Source organism: Salarias fasciatus, chromosome 3, assembly GCF_902148845.1.
Source record: "Salarias fasciatus chromosome 3, fSalaFa1.1, whole genome shotgun sequence".
Classification (NCBI taxonomy): Eukaryota; Metazoa; Chordata; class Actinopteri; order Blenniiformes; family Blenniidae; genus Salarias; species Salarias fasciatus.
In genome coordinates, this window is record NC_043747.1 from 8,264,566 (window position 1) to 8,285,803 (window position 21,238).

Sequence of the window (21,238 nt, forward strand, 5' to 3'; positions counted from 1 at the left end):
TGTAACAGCTAAACACCAAACTTAACCCTGCATCAGATGCTTATTCACTGAAAACACAGAAAAGAGGTGAAAACAGATATTTTGCCGGCCGCTCCTGTGCAGGAACTCCTCTACTGTAATGTGTTGTTGAGTAATTGAGGCGTGTGAGCAGGGAGGAGAGATCCTCCACCAGGAAGTGCAAAGTTCACGCAGGTCCTTCGCCCTGCCATGCCTGGTCTGCATTTAAATGAGCGGCGGCGTCTTACACGCAAACAATGCCGTCCGACCTGCTCGCCTCTAGCAGGTATGAGGGAAGGAACGACTGAGTGACACGGAAAAAAACAATTTGCTCTCTCTTGAGTCACGGCTCGTGGCGGGTTTCGAACGAATCCACACAGGAGGATGGAAACGCCGTGACGACACCCGGGAGGAGGAGGTCCAGGAAGGATTCCTGAGGGCTGACGAATGATAAACTGCGGCCAAACATTGTTTATTTGTCAAAGAAATTAAAACATATATAATTAAGAAGGTCCGGGGTTCAAATGCTGACTGGGGCCCTTCTGTGTGGAGTTTGCATGTTCTTCCCGTGTGTGTGTGTGTGTGTGTGTGTGTGTGTGTGTGTGTGGGTTTCCTCCTCCCATGCTCCAAAAACTTGCAAGTGAGGTTAACTGGTGAAGCTAAATTGACCTTAATTACATGTGTGTACTTTCAATAAGCTAAGAAGAAGAGAGAACAGATAAGGAGTGTCAGCTGCATTTTACATCAACGAATACATCATAAGTATTTATGTATTACATACAGTCAGTCAGACCAGTAAATAATATCATTTTAATCTATGAAAAAGTAGAATTCTAAAGCTCTGTGTTTAAGTGGAGCAAAATATCATTAAGAAATTCAGATTTATTGAATTTTGGTCACGTGTGACCAATATTTACACTTCCATACACGACCAACCTGAAGTCTTGATAAAAGAACTTTAACTTTGACAATATCCTGCCTCAGTTTATTCAGGATTTAAGTTTCAGTATTAACATTTTCATAAGCAGAAAACATTTGACCATAGCTGGTACGATCAGAATAACCTGTCAGACTCCAGAGATGATCTTTGTTGTAGACACATTTCTACCTCTGTGTAGTAATTCGGATCACATGAGCGGACTTCCACGGCTTTTCTATTTAAAATTTAATTCCAGGTTATTCCTTGCTCGTTTATGTTTTGTAATCGACCGGGCCTCGAGTGTGCAATATTGATATTGCAATAAAGAATCCTGGATACCTTGACTCATCACATAAAGCAAATGAAAGTGCAGGGAAATAAGTTATGGCCCTGACCCTTGACCTTGCAAAGAAAAAACTAAATATCAGGGGGGAAAAAAATTCAACTTATGTCTGAAAAAATGTGTTTCAGTGTAATAAGGAGGAGGAAATCAAACTGTTCTCCACACAGCTCGCTGATCTCTGTCTGCAGGTTTTACCTGCGCAGGTGAGCGCAGGAAGGGGCGTGGTCACAGAGCGCAGCGGGGGGAGGTGGAGGGAACAGCCGGGGCCGCTCAGGTAGATCACAGTCTCTCAGGAAATATCGAAACACACACTCTCTCTCACACACACACACACGCACACTGTCCAAGGACAACCAGCCGGGATTTACCAGACCTTTCCGCATCGAGAGGAACACAGCAGCCGTGATTTGCGGTTTCAAGCCTCCGTCAGCGCCGCTGGAGGTTTCAGTCCGACATGGATCTCTTTTTCCGGGGAGTGTGTTTTTAGGGATAACATCCGGGAGACGGAGTCTTTCTGATCGACGGTATGGATCACTTTCTGTTTCACACTACTTTATCAAACTCTCACAAGCTTTATAGGAAGAAAAACAACACAAAGCTGTGACTAAGTTTCTGTTTATCTACATGTTACCTACTTAAAGTTAGATTTGTTATTCAAATCTAGATTTGTTTCAATAATTCTGTGTGTTCTGATTGAAGAAATAACTTTATATATCATCTATGTAAATTTTTTTTTGTATTAATCTCTGTAGAAAACACCAGTTGACTGTTTCTAATTTGAAAGACCAAACAACTAAAGGAGGACAGCAGTCACAGTGCAGCTCAGAGTGTTTCATAAATGATTGAAAGACACACATCTGGATCCAGGGGGCACGTGCACACACACACACACACACACACACACACACACACACACACACACACACACACACACACACACACACACACACGCACACGTATCTGAAATTTTTGAAATTAACTAAATACACTAGAAATGTAAATCTGTAAAATGTAAAATCTAGGAGGTAAAATAAACATACAGTGGAGTTTAAATGGAAGTAAAACAATAACATAAGAAGATAAAACTCAGATTATACTCTTATTATGAAAGATACTGCTGCGTTGTTACACTCCTGATAGGCGCTAGTAGCACAGTAATATGTGTCACTTTGTGTAACACGCAGCACTGCAGCCATTAAACTGAATACTTTTCCCAACTTGATCTCCACTGTATCACATTGTTTGCATCTCTGCTAAAGCGAGGCACACCCTGTCAGCCCTCTCAATAGAGCCTCTCTGTTATCTAATACCACCTCTGTGGCTGCAGTTATGCACTTTCTCTTGCAAAGCGAGGCCTCTCGGAGCTGCTCTGCCTCCGGCCTGTCACTCTGGAAGCAGCGTAAACATCCAGCAGTCGTAGTTTACAGAGAAGCAACGCCCCTGCAGCGGAATTCCTGGCCAGGCGTGGACTCTCAGCGGCAGAGCCGGGCAGGTTAAAGATTGATCCGTGTGCACACAGAGCTGTCTCGGTGTGCAGCGTTGAACGTGACCTCGTTGCGCGCTCAGCCCGGCTGCTGATTCGATTTGGGAGTTGTCCCTGGAAATCAATGCAAGCCCAGACGAGTAGCCTCTTGTCGTGTGCGAGGGCGAGCGGCCCTGGTAGCACCGCTGCTCAGTGTGGATGTTAATTTTTCTCCAGCGCTGAAGGCCTTTACTCATATCGGCTGGGCTTGGCGTGCCGATAAGCAGCTGATTTATGGAGGTGAAGAACCTCCATTAAAGTGATAGAACGGGAGGCAGACCTCACTTCTAATACAGCAAGAACTCACTGGCCTTTGCGTTTATATTTAAGAAGGGAGTTCATCACTGGATCCATGAGTCACGACTGTGAAACCGAATGACCATCACCGTCGTACGTAGTTTATGTGGAAAAGCGAACAATGCCGGTAAAGCAGGAGGGCTTATTGTGCAGAGGTGCTGCTGTTTGTGAGTCATTTCACTTCACACTGTGTGTGAACAGGATCCGGTCCGACTGGTGGGTCTAAATCCACCGCCAAGGGAATGTTTTCACCTCCAGCTTGTTTCACGGTTGTGGTATTGTCGTTTCAAAGTCCCTTTCCTCACAGCGCCGGAGCTGGATCTGCATGTTCATGCATGAGGTGCCAGCCAGACACTCCTTGGTGTATTTGTGTTCAGTGTGCCGTAATCCGTCTTCCCTTCTCTGCTTTCTGCCTGTTCGCTAGTGAGCCGGGAAATTTCACAACTTTTAATACTCAGTCTTCTGACACAGGGGAGTCAAATGTAAGGCCCGTGGGCCAAAATAGGTCCACAAGAGGCTTCGATCGGTCCTAATCATGAAGAAATTGGAAAAAAAAAATCAGAGAAAAGTGTTTATTTTAGCACATTTCTGAGGAGTAGAAGCAACAACACAACACAGACCGAAGTGAGAGATCAGTGATGCTGTAATGAGAGCTAGCAAACTAGCATTAGCCTAAAAACAACTGTGAGTTTGAAAAAACATGCAGTTACAGATGTTTTTAGGCATTTCACTGTATTTTGCATCATTAAAATTGACTTTCTGTTGAGATTGTGTTAAATTTTGGTACTTATTCACGTTTCGTCAACAAAGAAAAATGTTGAACGTTAAATTCTTCTCCAACTCGTTGTGCATGTTTATCCATCCATCTTCTTATAAAACTACACTGTTGGGGTTTTATCCTGCAGCAGAAGCTTTTAAATCACACACATAACAAAATATGGAGAGATTTATTAGAGAGCTGAGGTCTAAACGGCGGCTGTCCCCACGCAGGCGGCTCGCCGGGGTCCTGCTGATGGACCAGGACACTCAGTGGCTGTACCAGCTCCTGGCTGAGGTCCAGCTGGAGAAGTTCTACCTGAGCGTCAGGGATGGCCTCAACATCACGCGCATCGAGCACTTCAACTACGTGAAGGAGAGCGACCTGGAGCAGATCGGAATCAGCAAACCAGGTGGGCATCGAAACCTTTCTCCTCCGCCTCAGTAATGGATGTTTTGAAATGCCTTTGTAATACTTCTGGTTAAAAAAAAAAAAAAAAAGATTCTTTTGATTTCTCCAGTGAGCTAAAATGTAAAATTCTTACTTGCAGACACAAATATTCGTCTGTCTTTTTTTATTCATACAGTATCAATACATTTAGATAGCATGGCAGCGCCAGAATATTAATTTTCCTGTTGCTACTTTTTTTTAATCTTGGTTTCTTTTAACATTTTCTAAGTTTATTCAGGCTTCAAATGCCGACCTACAAGTGGTCAAGTCACCGTAAATAAGAGCTATAGATTTAATCTGCGTGACTTCAAAGAAAATCTTTCATTTTTTCACTTAGTTTGAATGAAAATTAATTAATTTTAGTCTTTTAAGAAAATGTTTCAACCTGAAAATATACCAAAGTACTCCCACAAAACTTCAGTTTGCAGTATTTTAGCACTCCTCAGTGTGGTGGTTAGCACTCTCGACTCATATTGAGAGAACTGTCAGCTGATTTCTCAGTTTATTTTCCAGAAAACAAACAAATGAACAGAAACTGGTTAAAAAAAACACACATTATGACAGCCGCTCATTTAAAACAAGTTAATAGTGATACGCTGCCTCCCTTGATCTTGTCTTACTTCATCAGAACTTTTAAATCTTTTGCTTATTTCTGTAAATGTTACTCACATTATATTATAAAATCTGAAGCATTAAAGTTTAAAGATGATTATATATGGACATCTCAAGCGGTCTTGTTTGTTTATTGCAGCACAGAGGAGGTTATGGGAGGCTCTGAAACGCTACAAGACCAGCTCTCGCTCCCGATCGTGGCTCCCCAAGGTCTGATGTCGTCCCCCTTCATTTCTCTGATGAAAGAGTGAGAATAACGTCGCGCCGCTTTAAATAATTCATGGACGCTCGCAGGTGTTTACCGGCCGGGGCTCAGAAAACGCGGAGCAGCAGTCCGGCGGCGGCGGCGGCGGTCAGAGCCAGGAGGCCAGCAGCCGGGCGCTGCCGTCGCTCATCCAGGACAGCGAGCTGCACCTGGGGGAGAAGCTGGGCTCGGGCTCCTTCGGGGTGGTGCGGCGGGGCGAGTGGCACACGCCCACAGGGAGAGTGGTGAGGAGAGAGAGAGAGAGGATTCATGTGTCTTAACGTGGATTTGACAGACGCTGAGGATAATGACGCCATTTAGAATCATTATGGATGATTTGAACGTGGTTTTTTTTTGCCAGCTGCACGTGGCGGTGAAGTCCCTGAGGAGCAGCACGTCGAAGCAGGCGGAGACCCTGAAGGACTTCCTGCAGGAGGTGACCACCATGCAGGCACTGGACCACCCCAACATCATCCGGCTGTACGGCGTGGTGCTGACGCAGCCGCTCAAGATGGTGAGACGGCGGCGGCGGCAGCGGCGCAGGTGAGACGCCGACGGGACGGCGAGACGCTGACGGGGTTCCCTCCTCCTCCCCCAGGTGACGGAGCTGGCTCTGCTGGGCTCGCTGTACGACACGCTGCGCTCCCGCCAGTTCGAGTTCCCCCTGGTGCGCCTGTGGCTCTTCGCCACGCAGATCGCGGCGGGCATGGACTACCTGGAGACCAAGAGGTTCATCCACCGCGACCTGGCGGCGCGCAACGTGCTGCTGGCCGCCAAGGAGACGGTGAAGATCGGAGACTTCGGGCTGATGCGAGGCCTGAGCGAGGAGTCGGACCACTACGTCATGACGGCGCACAAGAAGATCCCGTTTGCATGGTGGGGGCCGACGGCGGCGGCGGCGGCGGTTTTGACGGCGACGGTATCGAAGGCGACGCTGACGCCTGCGCTCTCTTCCAGGTGTGCGCCCGAGAGCCTCCGTGTGGGCTCGTTCTCCCACGCCTCCGACGTCTGGATGTTCGGCGTCACCATGTGGGAGATGTTCACCTACTGCGAAGAGCCCTGGTTCGGCCTGTCGGGGCGACAGGTAGGCGCTCGCTCCCCGCCGCCGCCGCCGTGCCAGTTGTTTGTGTTATTTTTGCTGGTGTGTGCGTGTGTGTGTGGAATGCGCGGTCGCGCCCTTCTCCTGCCGTCTGCTTTTTTTTTTGTTTTGTTTTCGTCATTAACTGTGTGACTCAGACTTTTGGCATCGCCGACGTTTCATCTGTTGGATCCAGATCCTGTGGCGCGTCGAGCGGGAGGGCGAGCGTCTGGAGAAGCCGCCGGACTGCCCCCAGGAGCTGTACGCCGTCATGAGGAAGTGCTGGGCCTGCAATCCCACCGACAGACCCAACTTCGCCAAGCTCACCGCCATGGTGGCCGAGGTCCGACCCACACCTGACCTCCGCTCGTCTCACGACCGAACGCTGTGTTAACCCGTCGCCGTGATTTTCTCTCCAGGCCAAACCGCTGGAGGTTCAGGCAACGAGAGACTTCAGTGAGCCCAGGAAGCTCGCCCTGACGGCCAACGACCCAGTGACCGTCATCGACCACGGGTGGGTGAGAGGAGGGAAGGTGGAGCGAAGGCTGAATGAAAGCTGAGACAATGGGCTTTTTGTTGTGCTTTGAAGTCGCATTCCTGCTTTAATCTCATCAGGCGTTTGATTCCGTTTGGCTTTGTTTGTTAAATTAGGTCAGTTTTTAGTTTGTTTGTCAGTTATCTGACCCTCAGTGTTTAATTCGTCCCCTCTCTCTGTGTGTGTTTCAGCCTGGAGCTGAGCGAGTGGCGCGGTCAGAACCAGAGGACGCTGAACGTGGGCTGGTTCCCCGCCAGCCTCACCGTGCCGGCTTTTCCCATCGCTGCGTCCAGCGGCGGCGCCGCGGCAGTGGCTGCCGCCACCGCCACCGCCACCAACTCCCCCCACATTTCAGCTCCAGTAAAGGGCAGCCTGCAGCACGCCTCGCATGGAGACACACACCCCAAGCGCAGCTGGGGAGCGCCGGACAGCCTGGACGAGTGAGCGACACTTCTTCATCTCTTTCCTCTTTATTGAAATTCAGTATTTGTGCAAAACGTTCAACTCTGTGGTTTAGTTTAGTTCCCGCATATTGCACAGATGCGTTTTCTTTATGTTTTGAGATCATGAAAAGTGAGCGTCCCAGTTTTCCTGAATTTTAACCGCTTCCTGTCGGCCGGTGCAGCAGCGGCAGCTTCCGGCCGGGCGCCTTCAGGGACAAGGACGGATCCAACCTGCAGCGGATGACAGGTGGGAGAAGATCTGAACGCTAACGGGACTCTCTATGTATGATTCCTCACGACGTTGCGATGCTGAGATTAACGCCCCCCCCCCGTGCTGTCAGGTATGTCTCTGAGCCTGGAGTCGGTGATGAGCGGCCCTCGGCCCCGGGCCCACACCTTCGGGGAGGTCCGGGTGGACCAGCACGGCCGCCTGCTGCCTCCCGGCATGGCGGCGGTGGCCCGCAGCGTGGCGCCGCAGCAGGACCCCCGCCGCTTCAGCGAGGCCAGCATCGCCCCCCCTCCCCGGCCGGCGCCGCCCAACCTGAAGCGGGGAAACGTGCGGTCCCAGCGGAGAACCCCGCAGTTCCCCCCTCCTGCTCCTCCTCCGGGAACCTCCTGGCCCCCGCAGATGGTCCCGGTGGCCGCGGGGCCCCCGCCCCACCCCCACCCCCTCCCCCCGCCCCAGCAGGCCTTCGCGGGGTCCAACCTGGGCAGGATGGCCCACATGGCGCGCTCCACGCCGCAGCTGGACGAGCCGGACACCAGAGATCGGGAGCGGGAGCGGGAGCGGGAGCGGCGGTACCGGGAGAAGTCCCCTCACGTGCACGGCTCGCGGGACGCCGTCGTCGCCCAGGTGAGGGGCGGAACCTCGGGCCGCACGGCGCACGACACCAGGAAGTTAAAGACGCAGGCTCTCTGTCCTCAGATCATGGAGGCGGTGCACGGCGTGACCATCGAGGAGGTCCAGAAGGCGCTGCACCGCAGCGAGTGGAACCCGGTCCGGGCCGAGCAGCACCTCAAGGTCAGGACAAGGACGGGAAGCGGCGTCGCTGTGAAGGTCGCCGCCGGTGTTAACCGAGGTGTGGTCTGTCTGTCCCCAGCTGGAGCAGCTCTACTCCCTCAGCCTCTGCTCCAAAGAGGACTGCCTGAAGATCCTGACCCGGTACCAGTGGAACCTGCAGCTGGCCAGCCGCTACCTCATCAAGTGGTACCGGGACGGGCGGCCCGCCGTCAGCGCCGAGAGGCGCGTCTGACGAGACTGATCCAGCTCCAGGACTGACGCGGTGGAGCAGTGGAGCGGCTGTCGCCCAACGCTTTCACCCCGGATCCGTCTGGTGTGTGTGAATCGTAGAAGAAAGAAGATGGAGGAAACTCACAGGACGAAACGCTCCACGGTTCTGTTTTTATACTCGAGAAGAAACACTGTCAAGCACACTTTTTTTTTTGGAAAATATCTTTTTCTACTTTGATTCATTTGTACATATTGTTTTAGAAAATGTTTTGTTGAATAAACATGACGGTTTGGTGTTAATCTTTCATGTGAGAGTGGAGAGCGAGTGTCGATCGCCACCTTCATGGTCTTTTATTTTTTTAATTTAACCCTGCAGTGGAAAGTAGGAAATCAGATTATTTAAACATTTTTACAGCACATATTCCGTACATACAGTGACAGGAAGTCATACAGACGACAGATCCTTCCCCTCACCTGACAGCGGCGTTATCATCTGCAGTTTCCAATGCTTCCCGATGGAGGATCAATAGGAGAATGGTTAGTGTTAACGGTTCACTCAAATTGAAAGATTCAGTATCCAGCCAGACAGAAACCGGATCGTTTCCCATCAGTCAAAAATTCCTTTTTTAACACACCGAGTCATAGTGAGTGAAGCATCATCTCATCAGAGTTAAATATCACTGCTTAAACCTTTTTCTGAGTTTATTACATGGGAGCATCTGGACACAACAATATTTGATTTAGTTTAAAAAATGCATTATTTCATCTTCTTTGGTCAAATTTGGCAGATATTTGGTATAGTTTTATATTTACATATAAAATGTATATTATACATATATTTATATTTAATATTTACAATTTATAGACATCTGTGTTTTTTTCAGTGCAGTTTATAATAATTTCTATGAAGTCCAGCCAGGTTAGAACTTCTTGAAATTGAGTTTCTGACAAAACTATGAATCCGCAGCATGTTTGTGCATGTGCATACGTTTAAAGACAAGGATGAAGATGCCTAAAATAGGTGTTTCCCATCAAACCAATAAAGACTTGATAAAGCTGGACGTGACCTTCAGACCGGTCGCGGGAAAACAGATGGTTTGAATTTAGAGGGAATTCTTCGGGCCTTTTCTCGGATCTTCCTGGATCACCACCAAAGCAGAAGAATCCAGGACAAGAAGACGTGTTTCCAACATACTTTTTATTATCTTTAAGAAAAGAACTGATTACAAGGCGGGACAATGAGTGCAAAAAACAAACAAAACTAATACATGAAGCATGCTGGGAGGATTAAACACAGAGTTAAAAAAAAAAAAACAATTACTGCATTAGAATAAACTGTACAACTAAAAGGCTTTTCCTGCTCACAGCTCAGTAAACTGGCCTCTGCTTATTGAAGTTAGTGGCAGTGAGTCTGGTCTGGACCACAGCAGTGGAGGCACGCCCGCCGAGTCCTCAGAGGGGGGGGGGGTTTAACGCTTTCAGCAGCAGCGCGGGCGTCACAGGCATCAGTCTGGCATTCAAAGCTCTTTTTCTAAAGTGCAGCCAACACGGGAGTTCACGTTCCTGTTCAGCGTTTTAATCAGTTGAACTCTGTGCAGACAGGATTTCTCACCCACTCTGTGGTTCACTCAACCCAACATCCGCTTCACATTTCCTTTTTTTTTTTTTTCTAACTCTAACTTTTTCACCCTTCCTATCACTGCTCCTCTCCGGCACATGTTTCGACACAGCGGAGAAACCGGAGGGCGAGGCCGGGGCCCGTTGCGCCGGCGTCCACGGCAACGGCGGAGCTTTATGTACACTAGAGGCCAAGACGCAGCGGGCTTAGAGAGGAGGTGCGAGGGAGGCGAGACAAGGGGCACTTCGGTTAACGCCTGAATTTACAGCTTCACCATCTGCAAACGCTAAACAAAAACAAAAACACACGCCGATAAAGTCTGTCCACAGTCGCAGCGGTACGCCGATCTACTGTTAGTATGCTTACTGGCTATACGACTTAAAATAACAGGAATGTTTAGTAAAAAAATTAAAAACTGCCGAAAGTGGAGGGCGGTACTGTTAGACGGAAAACCCCGAGAAAGTAATACATTGCACTGATACTGAATCTGCGGTCGTTTCTACAGACAGCGTGATAAAAAATAACAAATATAACTATGTGTGGTATGAAATTAAAATATCTTTGCTTAGTGCAGACCCTGAAGAAGACGTTCGTGGCGAGGCTGTTATTCTTTGGCATGTTTTTGAGTTCTACAAGCCAGTTTCAGTCGTCGAGTCTATTTGGCGTTGCGTGGATGGTTTCTGGGACTGGCTCAAGAAAACACACCGACAATCAGAGGAATCCGCTACGAGAAGACGGTGCTGCGCTGGTTGGCCTCCCCGACCTTCTCGAAGAACATGAAATCCTGCGGGAGCAAAACAAACGAGCGGCGCGTCAGCAACCGGAGCGCCGGCGCCGTTCGGGCGCGACCAGACGAGCGCGGATCGACACTCACGATGAGGAAGCAGGCGCCGACCAGCACGGCCTTCATCTTCACGTCCAGGTCCAGCGGGAACTGGATGCCGAAGTTGTCGGTGTCGGTGAAGACCTCCTTCAGGAGGCCGCTCCACTGCTTGCTGATGCGGCCGATGACTTTGTCGCTGTCCTTCGCCTTCAGCTGCACCGCAGGTCGAAATTTAAAAAAAAAAAAAAAGTCAGAATTTATTTAAAGTTTTATCACAGAAAGCGTCCGGTTCGTCTGAGCTCACCTCGAAGTTGACGTCTCCGCAGCAGTTGCAGGCGAAGCAGGGCCCCTCCAGCGTCATCAGGGTCTCCTTGTTGGGCCCCTGGATGGAGAACCGGGGCAGGAAGGGGTGCCAGTCCTGCTTGACGAAGCCGACGGTGGTCCCCGGGGGGGCCTGGACCTCCATCTGCCGGTCACACGGCTCAGTTAGCGACAGACGGGTGTAAATAGACGGCCAGGAGCCGAGACGCCGCGCAGACATAGCTCAGGTAATGGCTCTCACATGAGCAGTGTGTGTGTGTGTGTGTGTGTGTGTGTGTGTGAGAGAATGAGTGCGGGCTCCCGGCCGGTGGGAACGTATTACAGCCCGGCCGTGATTCAACCGAGCGGGAGACAGAGGAAGCTCTGAGGGGAGGGACGGCGGCCCGTCGGGGAGTCAAGGAGATCAAACAAAGAGCCATTCAGGCCCCGAACACACCCCCGAGCCGAGCGGCGGGCGCACGAAGACACGGAAACACGACCCGGCGACGGAAGAGACCAGAGCTGGAGACAAGAGCTGCTGGCAAGAGGAGGAGGAGGTATTAAAAACTTAAAGAAATAATTCCAAGAGTCAGTCTATTGCTTTCTCTGTCGGTGCGGCGTCACACACACACACACACACACACACACACACACACAGTCCGTCTCTCAAAGGTCAGACGAAACACGAGTGTGTGTGCACAGAGCAGCGTGGAGCGTCAGCGAGGCCGGAGATACGAGGACTCGAACAAATAGAAGAAGTTTGCGATCTCTCAACAACAGTCTTTACTCGGTGAGGAACTAAAGCTGGACTAGAGAGAAATGAGACGCCTGCGGGGTCATGGGAAGGGAAACGCCGTTCATCTGTGTTTCCTCTCATTTAGCTGTCGTGCGTCTTTTTTTTTTCTTTTTTTTTTTAACCAATTTTCACCATTTCTTTTTTATTTGGACATTTTAGGCCTTTCAAACTTTCATTACCAGCCGTTTTTGACTACTTTTTGTCCTTTCACTGTGACTTTCACTTGAACATCCCCTCCCCCCCCAGGCGACTGAAGCTCAAACACACCTGAAGTTTGACAAAAAAAACTAATAACCTGGGAGAACTAATCTAAGAAAACTAACTGAAAATGACTAAAACAACTATTTATGCAAGAAAAAGCTGTTTTTTGTTTTTGTTTTTTTTTTTCCACCAGACGATCAATACCGTCAAACATTAACCGCGGCGATAACGAGACGTCTTGTCTTGGATTGCTCAAGGCAAATATTGCGCTAAAGAGACCTCACTCCGTCTTTATCTGGAGGGAGTAATTAAGGCCACATTGCATGATGGGCGGCTGGAGGCACGGACCTCTTGCAGGCAGCAGGGACACCAGCAGGACACGCAGCGGAAGGGCCGGACCAGGTGCATGACCTCCCGGTCCGAGTTGTCCTTGACGGTCATGTCGAAGCTGCGCAGCGAGCCGCAGCAGTTGCGGGTGCAGCAGTCGTTCTTCTCCTTGGCTTTGTAGATCTTCTGGCCCAGGCTGTTCTTGATCTCGTACTGGTTGTTGGTCTCGAAGCCGATGAACGCTGGGCGGCGGAGGCAACGAGTTACGAAACAGAGCGATGAGGAGGGAAAAAAAAAAAAAAAAAACATAACGTCAAGGGCAAACAGACGTTTCCTCACCTTCGAGAAGCTCCACTTTCTGATGGATCAGGATCTGGTCGATCTAAGATCGGAGAAAAGGCGGCGGTCAGGTTTGATATTTACACTGAAGCCTGAAAGGCTCAAGCGAAAAAAAACAAAAAAAAAAAACTGCAGTGACGTTTCAAACATTTGCAAAGCAAAACAGTTTTCCCAAAGGTCTTATCTTTTGAACAATGAGACCATTAGATAAGGCTGCTCCCTTTTTCAAAGTGTGACAAACTATTAAAATATTATGCAAAGTGTGTCTTCGATTACTGCCGCGGTTGCTGACGATCTATAGGATTTCACTTGAAAAAAAACAGAGTCTTAAAAGTGTGCCAGCTGAATGTGAATCACAGATCCAATCTAGCCTGACAAAACAGCAGAAAAGACGAAGACATGATGAGATCTTTGTTTAAGAACCGTAAAATGCATGATGAACACAAGAAAACATTGTTCACTGCAGCACTTTAATATATTATTCCTTGTAATCATTGTAATTTTTAATCGCTTCATTTTGATTTTACAGTATTTATCTTCTGTTTTAATTGCTTTTTGATCGCCGTTTTATTTTCTCAACATCCTGTTTGACCTGGTGGAAAAACAGTGTTGTAAACATAAACCTGGCTGTAAAGGCGTGACTGGTTTACAGCGAGGATCCTGTAAAGAGAATCTTCTGTTTTCACTCAGCAGAAAAAGTAAAGGTAAAGTTCAGGGTTCAACGTCAGAGCTGGTCTCTACCTGTGCGAGGTACTCCAGGCCCGGCGGGACGCCGACGGCGACCACGGCCGGGGCGGAGAGCGGCGCCGGGGAGATCCCGGCGGGGGGGGCCGCCGTACTCCGGGCCGGGGCCGGCGGGGCCGGGCTGGAACATGACGGGCGGCGGGCCCTGGCTGTAGCCCATGTTGAAGCCCGGGGGCGGGGCCTGGCCGGGGTCTCCGTAGCCCCCCGGGGGGCCCGGGTAGGGCGCCACGGCGTGGCCGCCGGGGTGAGCCATGGGGTAGGGCGCCTGGTGGGGGTGACCCGGGTATCCTGGGAGAGAGGGCAGAGGTCAAACACGCAAACATGACACGGATCAGATCAGACCAGGTCCACTTCTTACCGTTCGATAAGATAAGGAGGAGATTACAGCGCTCAGGTATCGACAGGTTCCGTGTGTGTGTGCGTGTGCGTGTGTGTGTGTGTGAGAGCATTTATATGTGTTGAGGGAGGCTCAGAGCCTCTCCCACCTGCTCTCAAGAGCCAATAAGCTCCTTATTCGCTGAGCCTGAACTGGAGGAACTTAAAGAGTCGATACTGGGAGAACGGACTGCTTCCCGCTGGTTCACTACTCTCATCCAGAGAAACAACACACCAAAAAAACACACACACTCTGGCTCTACGCTCTACTGGAATTCATTTAACAACCTTTAACTTCGTTTGGAGAGGACGCTCCCAGCCAGAATAGACCGAACTCGTGACACTGAGCAGCTTAACGTTGTTAAAGTTTAAACCTGTAGAAAGTCTTTATGAAACTCTGGTTCCTGCAGGCTACAGGTGTGAACAGGGAAGTGGTGCAAGTTATTTAAAGTACCAAAAAAAAAGTGTTAACAGCAGCTTTTCTAAGGGAAGAAATAAGTAAAAAATGAAAAATACAATAAAAAAAAAGCAAATATTTACATGAGTTCTGTTGATATAGTTTGAAGACTGACAATCCCTGTATTAAAGCTCAGTTTAGCTGTTTTATTCTGAATTAAAAAAAAGAATAATTCCAGTCCTCCCAGAGGGTATCGGAGCAATAAATCAGATAAATCAGATCATATAATCCGTGATGTCCCTCAGATACAGACATAATCTGGCAGGTCACGGTGTCTCAACAGTTTATTAACCCTCCACGAGGACGGAATCTGGACTTTGGTTGAATTAAACAGCTTCTTAACGAGAACCACAGAAGGCCACCGGGCCATCAGATCCCAGGTCAAACCTCACAGATAAAGGAATAAATAAACAGTAAGATTGACAACGCCTGCTTGTCACAGCTGATGAAAGCAGTGGAAAAGAAAAATGCTTAAATGTATTAAAGACGACAGGAATGTTTGCCATGAATAACAAGCAAACTCTAGACGCAGTGGAGCAGGAGGGTGTGGTGGGAAACCGCCCCGCTGCCTCTGAACCTAATAAAGACGAACGCTGGTGTGGATTTCCAGAGCGAGGGGAGCGTGACCCCGGGGTCAACCTCCTGATTCACGAGTAAAACACAGTTTAGAGACACTTTAACTGGGATCTGTCCCGCGTGACGACTGCACGGCGTCAGCGTTCGCCGTGGAGGGATTTCAGCGAGACTCAGCTCTGACTCACAGCCGACCAAACTGGTTTTCTCTGCGGTGACGTTTCGGTGACCAACAACAAACCTGTCAGAGATCAGTGGGGGGCTGAACTCGGAAAATGTGGGGGAAGTCATGAGACACTGACAGGAAATATTAAAGATTAATTTAATGTTTCATGGACAGTGATTTAAAACAAAAGTAAAAGAAAAAGGAAACACGGTATTTGGATTAGTGGCTCCACCTCTTTCCACATTCCTCCCTCTTTACAGGAAACGCTGGCGCCTGCTCATGAGCACAATTAATAACAAATACACAAACAACAACAACAACAACAACAGCTTTCACCCCTGAACATGATCCGGCCTGGAGGACCACACCGGACACGGCGCTCACAGGCAAGGCACTCATCCAGGGATTCCTCGGGGACAAGGCGTCCGTTCAGCCTGCCAGAGGAGGACCTGCTGGAGACGCCGCTGCTGCCTTCAGTCACTCACCGGGGGCCGACATGCTGCAGGGCGGGGGGGCGAGCTTCTCTGGGCGCAGCCAAAAATAAAGGCACACTCACACACACACACACACAGAAACACACACACTCTCTCCCCGGGTCTTGATGGGAACCTGATGGCGAAGAAAAGGAGGGAAGTGAGAGAGGCTGAGATCAGACTAACAGAATGAATCTCAGCACAGTGGCTGAAGTGTTCTTTAACACAACCAGACCGTCCGGCCTGACGGGGGATCACGAGGAGGAGGAACGCTGGTCAGCTCAGGATGGGTCAGTGTGGAGACAGAGGTGGGTGTGGCATTGTTTGAGGAGGAGGAAGAGGAGGAGGAGGAGGGGTAGTCATCAATTTTTCCACTGCTTTCCTCCCTTTTGTTTCCTCTTTACAGTTTTAACTTTACACCCGGCAGTAAAAGTTAAAGAAAACACGACATGAAGACTCTACTCATGAACTCTCTGGGTTTAGCCTCTATTTAACTCTTCTTTAACAAAACGAAAGCGCGGGGAAAAAAAACTCTTAGATCTTACCTGGACGGACTGCTCCTCTTCAATCCAAAAGCGACACTTTCAAAATAAGAGAAATAAAAAGAAAAGGAGGTAAAAACAGCATCCAGAAGGTCAAAACGACGCTTTCCTCTTGTGTCCTTCCAAACCTGTTAGTCGTGGTTGTGTGCACGAGCCCCTCCCATCAGCTCTTTTTTTTTCTCACTTTCTCCTCCTCCTCCTCCTCCGCCAGGCGCGTGCAGATCTCCTTCCTGCAGCTTCACGCGCTCAGAGTTTAAGGATGAGATCCAGGAACGCGCAGGATTTCACCTTTAACGCTTCCTGCATTGCCTTGACAACCGGTCGGGATAGTGCACGCGCGACGGCGCCATAAAAAAATATCTTATCAGCGCGTGCAGCTGCAGGAGGGAGGAGTTTATCTTGCACAAGAGCGAGGGAGGCTGGAGGAAACCACAAGAGGGCGCACGTGCGTCAGAAATTACAGTTACTTCCTGCTGTGGCATGCAAAAAACAAAAACAAAAAAAAAAACAGATGAGGTACGTGGACAGGTCGAGAGGGCACACACACACACACACACACACACACACACACACACACACACACACTTAAAAGTACACCCAGCCCACGCATGCACAGGGAAAACATGCAAACTCTGCATAGAAAGGTGCTCAAGCCCAGATGTATTATTGGAAAATAATTTTAAAAAAAGTTTAATTAATATTAGCTTCATGTTGACACTGTTGTCGTTTTCAGTAGTAACTGTGAAAATTGACATTTTCATCACACACTCTCTGCACCACAATAAAGAATTACAAAAAAAAACCTTTCTTTTTGAAAATCAGTCTGTGGTCTTTTTTTCTTTAAGAGACAATCTGAGGCTCTCTGGGAAAAAAAAAACGGCGTCGAAGCATTGCTGTAAAAAGTAAAAGAAAAAGAAAAAGGTGTTAAAAATACTTAGATTAAGTGTACAGTTCAATTTTGAACGTGCATTTGAACTTGCAAGAAAACTTCTAACTTACAAGTTCTAGTTTAGTCTCTGTTGGATGTTTATATGAAACCCATAGCTGGAGATATTCTGCCCCCTTGTGGCCAAAAATATAATTAGCACAACTTTAAGAACATTTAAATAAATATATGAAAACAAGTATTTCGTCCACAAATATGATCTTTTTTTGGAAAACCTGAAAGATTCAAATTACAGTCAACATAGAAAAGCAGGTGCAAAATGATGTAAATTTATATGACTTACTTGACCATATATGCAATATATTTTTGAAGCAGCAAGAATAAAGCATGACAAATATCTTATGAATACATTTAGGTAGCCTATATGACTTTTTATTCGTAGCTAAAAAACAATCGAATGCTTTAAGCAGTAAGGTCCAACTCATTCTCAGGCTTTCATATAACATTTTTTTTACGCACACTTTATATTAACTTGTGTATTGTGGCAACTTTTTGTCACAACTTTTAGATAGAAATGAAAATTATCTGAAAATTAATAGTTTTAAGTTTGTCATGAAATGCATTTATGTATTTATGTAAACAGAAGAACTTAAAAATCTAAAGTATTTAACTTTTTAAATGTAATTTACATCAGACATTTCTGCGGGACACAAGTGTCTGACTTTACGTGACGTTTTGATGAAAAACTGATTCCTAAACTGTCCTAAATTGTCCTGAACTAAACAGTGTGTGTGTGTGTATGTGTGCGTGTGTGTGTGTGTGTGTGTGTGTGTGTGTGTGTGTGTGTGTGTGTGTGTGTGTGTGTGTGTGTCCTGCTAATCTCTCCTCAGAACTCAGACCGGTGGACCAGACCAGACCAGACAGTCTCTGCAGGCTATATTTGGGACCTGCTGCAACGTCTCTTACTTATAGGGCAGTGGACCAGGGCGGGGTGTGAGGGCACACACACACACACACACACACACACACACACACACACACACTGGGACAGACAGTCAATAGGAGAGTCATGAAACAGTTTTTGCTTCATATAGTTACTACATTGTTTCTAATATAATGCTTCTAATGTTTATTTTGTGACACAAATCTGCTGTTTTACTCTATTTTAATTAGAAATCATCATGTGAGACTTTATTGGAAAGAAAGCTCACTAATGTATTATGAGATATCATTAATGTGTTTTTTTTCTATTTGTTCTATTTTGACCACAGTAAATTATTAATAAAGTAATTGTGTTAAATATTTTTCATGAAGAAAAACTTTGGAAGTCAATCATACATTTTTTTCTTCTTTTTTTCCCAAACGGACTTAGAAACAAGTGTTACAATATTCATATTTTAGTAGTTGATTTAAAAAAAAATAGTTTCCATGAAAAAAATACAGTTAAAAACACATTTCACATTTGTGAAAATTAGATATGGAAGGAAGATTGCACAAAAAGTTTGTTTTTTTTTTTTCATTGAAACCCTGTTTATTTACTTTAAAAATAACTTGCAAAAAGTTTTTTCTACTTTTTGCAAAACTTTGCTGAACCCGAATACTCCCACAGATGCATGTAACTTACTCATGCTGCATTTAAATCTAAAAGGAAGTCAAATCAAAAGTAAAATAAAGCTCATATATAGACTTATCGTCAATCTAAAAAAAATGGATAAACAAACATGAATTTCCTTACTTTTCACTTTAAGCTAAGTAGGACATTAGATTACATTAAATACTATGATAAAGTGAAAGTTGGACGGATCTTAGATGATTTTCAGTCAAACATTGAGCAATGAACAAAGCGTGCAACAGGAATCAGTGAAGAAACAACCTAACTAGTAAAGCTCACATTAGTAAAATGACCAAATGTAAAGTGATTTATTTCAGATGTTGCTCATGTTTCTTCTCTCCAGCAGTTTTTTGCCAAACGCTGCTTTGTTCCACCGTCATCCTCACCTGATCCTGAGATTACCCTGAAACCTCAGACCTCTCATCACTGTGCTGTCTGTCTTATCTGCGGCGGCAGAGCGTCCTCCTTCTGAAGGATTCCCCTCACGTTTGAGTCTGGAGGCCCCCGGGTGGCAGGAGCGGCGCCCGCCCCGGACCCGGGCTCCTAATGAGGCCTGTTCCTGATCCTGGAGCTAATCAGCAGGGCCCATCAGGCCTCTGCTGCCAGTCCGGCCGCCGTTTATTTATACTGATCTGTCAGCGGCGGCTCTATTGAGCCTCTGGCTCCCAGAATAGAAGCAATCAGGACGGGGCGGAAGAGTGAAAACGTGTCTGAACGCGCGTACGCCGAGTGGCAGCCCACCCTCCGTCCAGCGGGCCGCACTGGCTCCAGGACGGGCGGGACACCCACTGCCCGTGTGTGTGTGTGAGTGTGTGTGTGTGTGTGGTCTTGATTGGGTGGTGATCCGATGGTGAAGTCAGGCGAAGCAAGAGATTACCACACACACACATACTCACACACACTGAAGCAGTAGCACTATCAGGACACTGTTATTTTAATTGATTATTAACCAGATTTAGACTTTTTTTTTTTACTATTATTTCATCTTTTTTAGTATAGTTTGGTTTCTGCAAACAGATTTTTCTTCCTTCATCTCCATGAAAGCTGTTTTTCAGTGCAGTCTGTGTTTAAAGGCTTTAAAGCAGCTTCATCAGTCTGCATGGTGCTGCAGAGGTCAGAAACCTCGACTGACTCTGAGAATAACCCTGGTTTGAGTTGCATGTCCTCCCTCTGTATGGATGGATTCTCTACATACTTTTACCCAGACTACTGACTTACTTACTCGCTTAGTGCTCCAGCGAGGGTCAGGGTATCCTGTCCCGGTGCGTTGAGCCGACCAGATGAACCAGGTTTTTCCAGTGCTGGCGACCTTGTGCCACCTGCTCTGCATCCTCCACAGCAGCTCCGTGTTGTTGGAGGACGCCTGCAACGACGTCGAGCCATCGGGTGCGGGGTTTCCCTCGACGTCGTCTCCAGCCTGAGGCCTTTGGATCAAACTGGAGAATGGCTCGTGTTGGATGTTCTGGGGGTAGACGGAAGGACGTGGCCCAGCCAGCGGGTGTGGCGCTGTGCGATCAAGGAAGATGCTCGGGGCTGGCCTGTGTGGGCTCGAAGCACTTCGTTGGAGATTCGCTGGGGCCACCTGATGTTCTCGATGGTTCTCAGAGCCCTGCTATCAAAGCCATCGATTCTTGAGGCCAGATTGTCGTTCAGGGGCCTCGTTTCTGAGCCATATAGCAGGATGGAGAGTATGCTTAAGTTGTAAATCCGGAGTTTCGTCGTGCGTGAGATGGTCTGGTGCCACCAGCGTGGTTTCCAGAGGGACTGCAGAGCAGCTGCTGCCAGGGCTCGTCTGCAGTCAGCCTCTGGTTTTAGGTCCCCGCTGTCTGTCACCATGGACCCCAGGTACACGAAGTTCTTGACAGGCTCTACGACGTCACTCCCAATTTGCATGGGAGGTGGTAAAGGTCCATCACCGACATGCATGAACTTGGTTTTAGTCCAGCTCACTTGGAGGCCAAGCTGTGCTGCCTCCTCACTGTAAATGCCCAGAGCCTCTCAGCTGACTGTAGGTTGTGCTGAGCAGGATGGTATCGTCAGCGTATTCTAGGTCAGTCAGGTGGTCGTTGCCGAAGGACACTCCAGGGACGCGCTCGCAAATCCTTGGACATCAGATGGTCGACAATGCAGTTAAAAAGATCAGGAGCAGCCACACAGCCCTGGCAAACGCCACTGGAGATGGTAAACCAGTTGGAGTCAGTACTGTTAATACGGACACAGCTCTCTGCGTTGCTGTAGAGCAGCTTGAACAGAGCGATGATCTTGGGTGGTGCTCCGAGGGTTTGGAGGATGTTCCACAGTGAGGAGTGGCAGACGGTGTCAAAGGCGGCCTTCAGATCAATAAATCCAATATACAGATGGCGGTCTTTACGGAATTCACAGGTCTTCTCTATCAGCAGACGTACGACAGAGATGTGGTCGATTGTGGAGCGATTGGGCATAAAGCCAGCCTGCTGGGGACGGCGGCGGCTTCTGATCGCTGGAAGGGCACGATTAAGCAAGATCCTGGTGAAGACCTTGCCAGGGATGGAGAGCAGGATGATGCCTCTATGGTTTCCCTTTGACAAGCCGATCACCC

At 48.0% G+C, this 21,238-nt stretch overlaps 1 protein-coding gene and 1 pseudogene across 1 annotated transcript; one reads left to right on the top strand and one right to left on the bottom strand.

Annotated features, from left to right (window-relative positions):
* The first annotated feature begins 1,517 nt into the window (after positions 1 to 1,517).
* On the top strand, positions 1,518 to 8,735 carry tnk1 (tyrosine kinase, non-receptor, 1). Its single transcript, XM_030088541.1, has 14 exons — positions 1,518 to 1,783; positions 4,069 to 4,247; positions 5,037 to 5,107; positions 5,192 to 5,386; positions 5,503 to 5,655; positions 5,740 to 6,017; positions 6,099 to 6,225; positions 6,416 to 6,562; positions 6,639 to 6,733; positions 6,946 to 7,194; positions 7,380 to 7,444; positions 7,539 to 8,050; positions 8,123 to 8,218; positions 8,298 to 8,735. Exons 2-14 carry the CDS (start codon positions 4,091 to 4,093, stop codon positions 8,448 to 8,450), a joined length of 2,298 nt encoding a protein of 765 aa, XP_029944401.1. The 5' UTR covers positions 1,518 to 1,783; positions 4,069 to 4,090; the 3' UTR covers positions 8,451 to 8,735.
* An 874-nt stretch (positions 8,736 to 9,609) lies between these two features.
* On the bottom strand, positions 9,610 to 16,497 carry LOC115386001 (phospholipid scramblase 2-like; annotated as a pseudogene).
* Positions 16,498 to 21,238: the final 4,741 nt, after the last annotated feature.

What these genes read in the sequence shown, in the direction of transcription:
- tnk1 (XM_030088541.1), top strand. Translation starts at nt 4,091, where the DNA reads ATGGACCAGGACACTCAGTGGCTGTACCAGCTCCTGGCTGAGGTCCAG. An exon ending in TCGGCCTGTCGGGGCGACAG is followed by an intron (nt 6,226 to 6,415) that starts GTAGGCGCTCGC and finishes TGTTGGATCCAG; the next exon opens with ATCCTGTGGCGCGTCGAGCG. An exon ending in GTGACCGTCATCGACCACGG is followed by an intron (nt 6,734 to 6,945) that starts GTGGGTGAGAGG and finishes TGTGTGTTTCAG; the next exon opens with CCTGGAGCTGAGCGAGTGGC.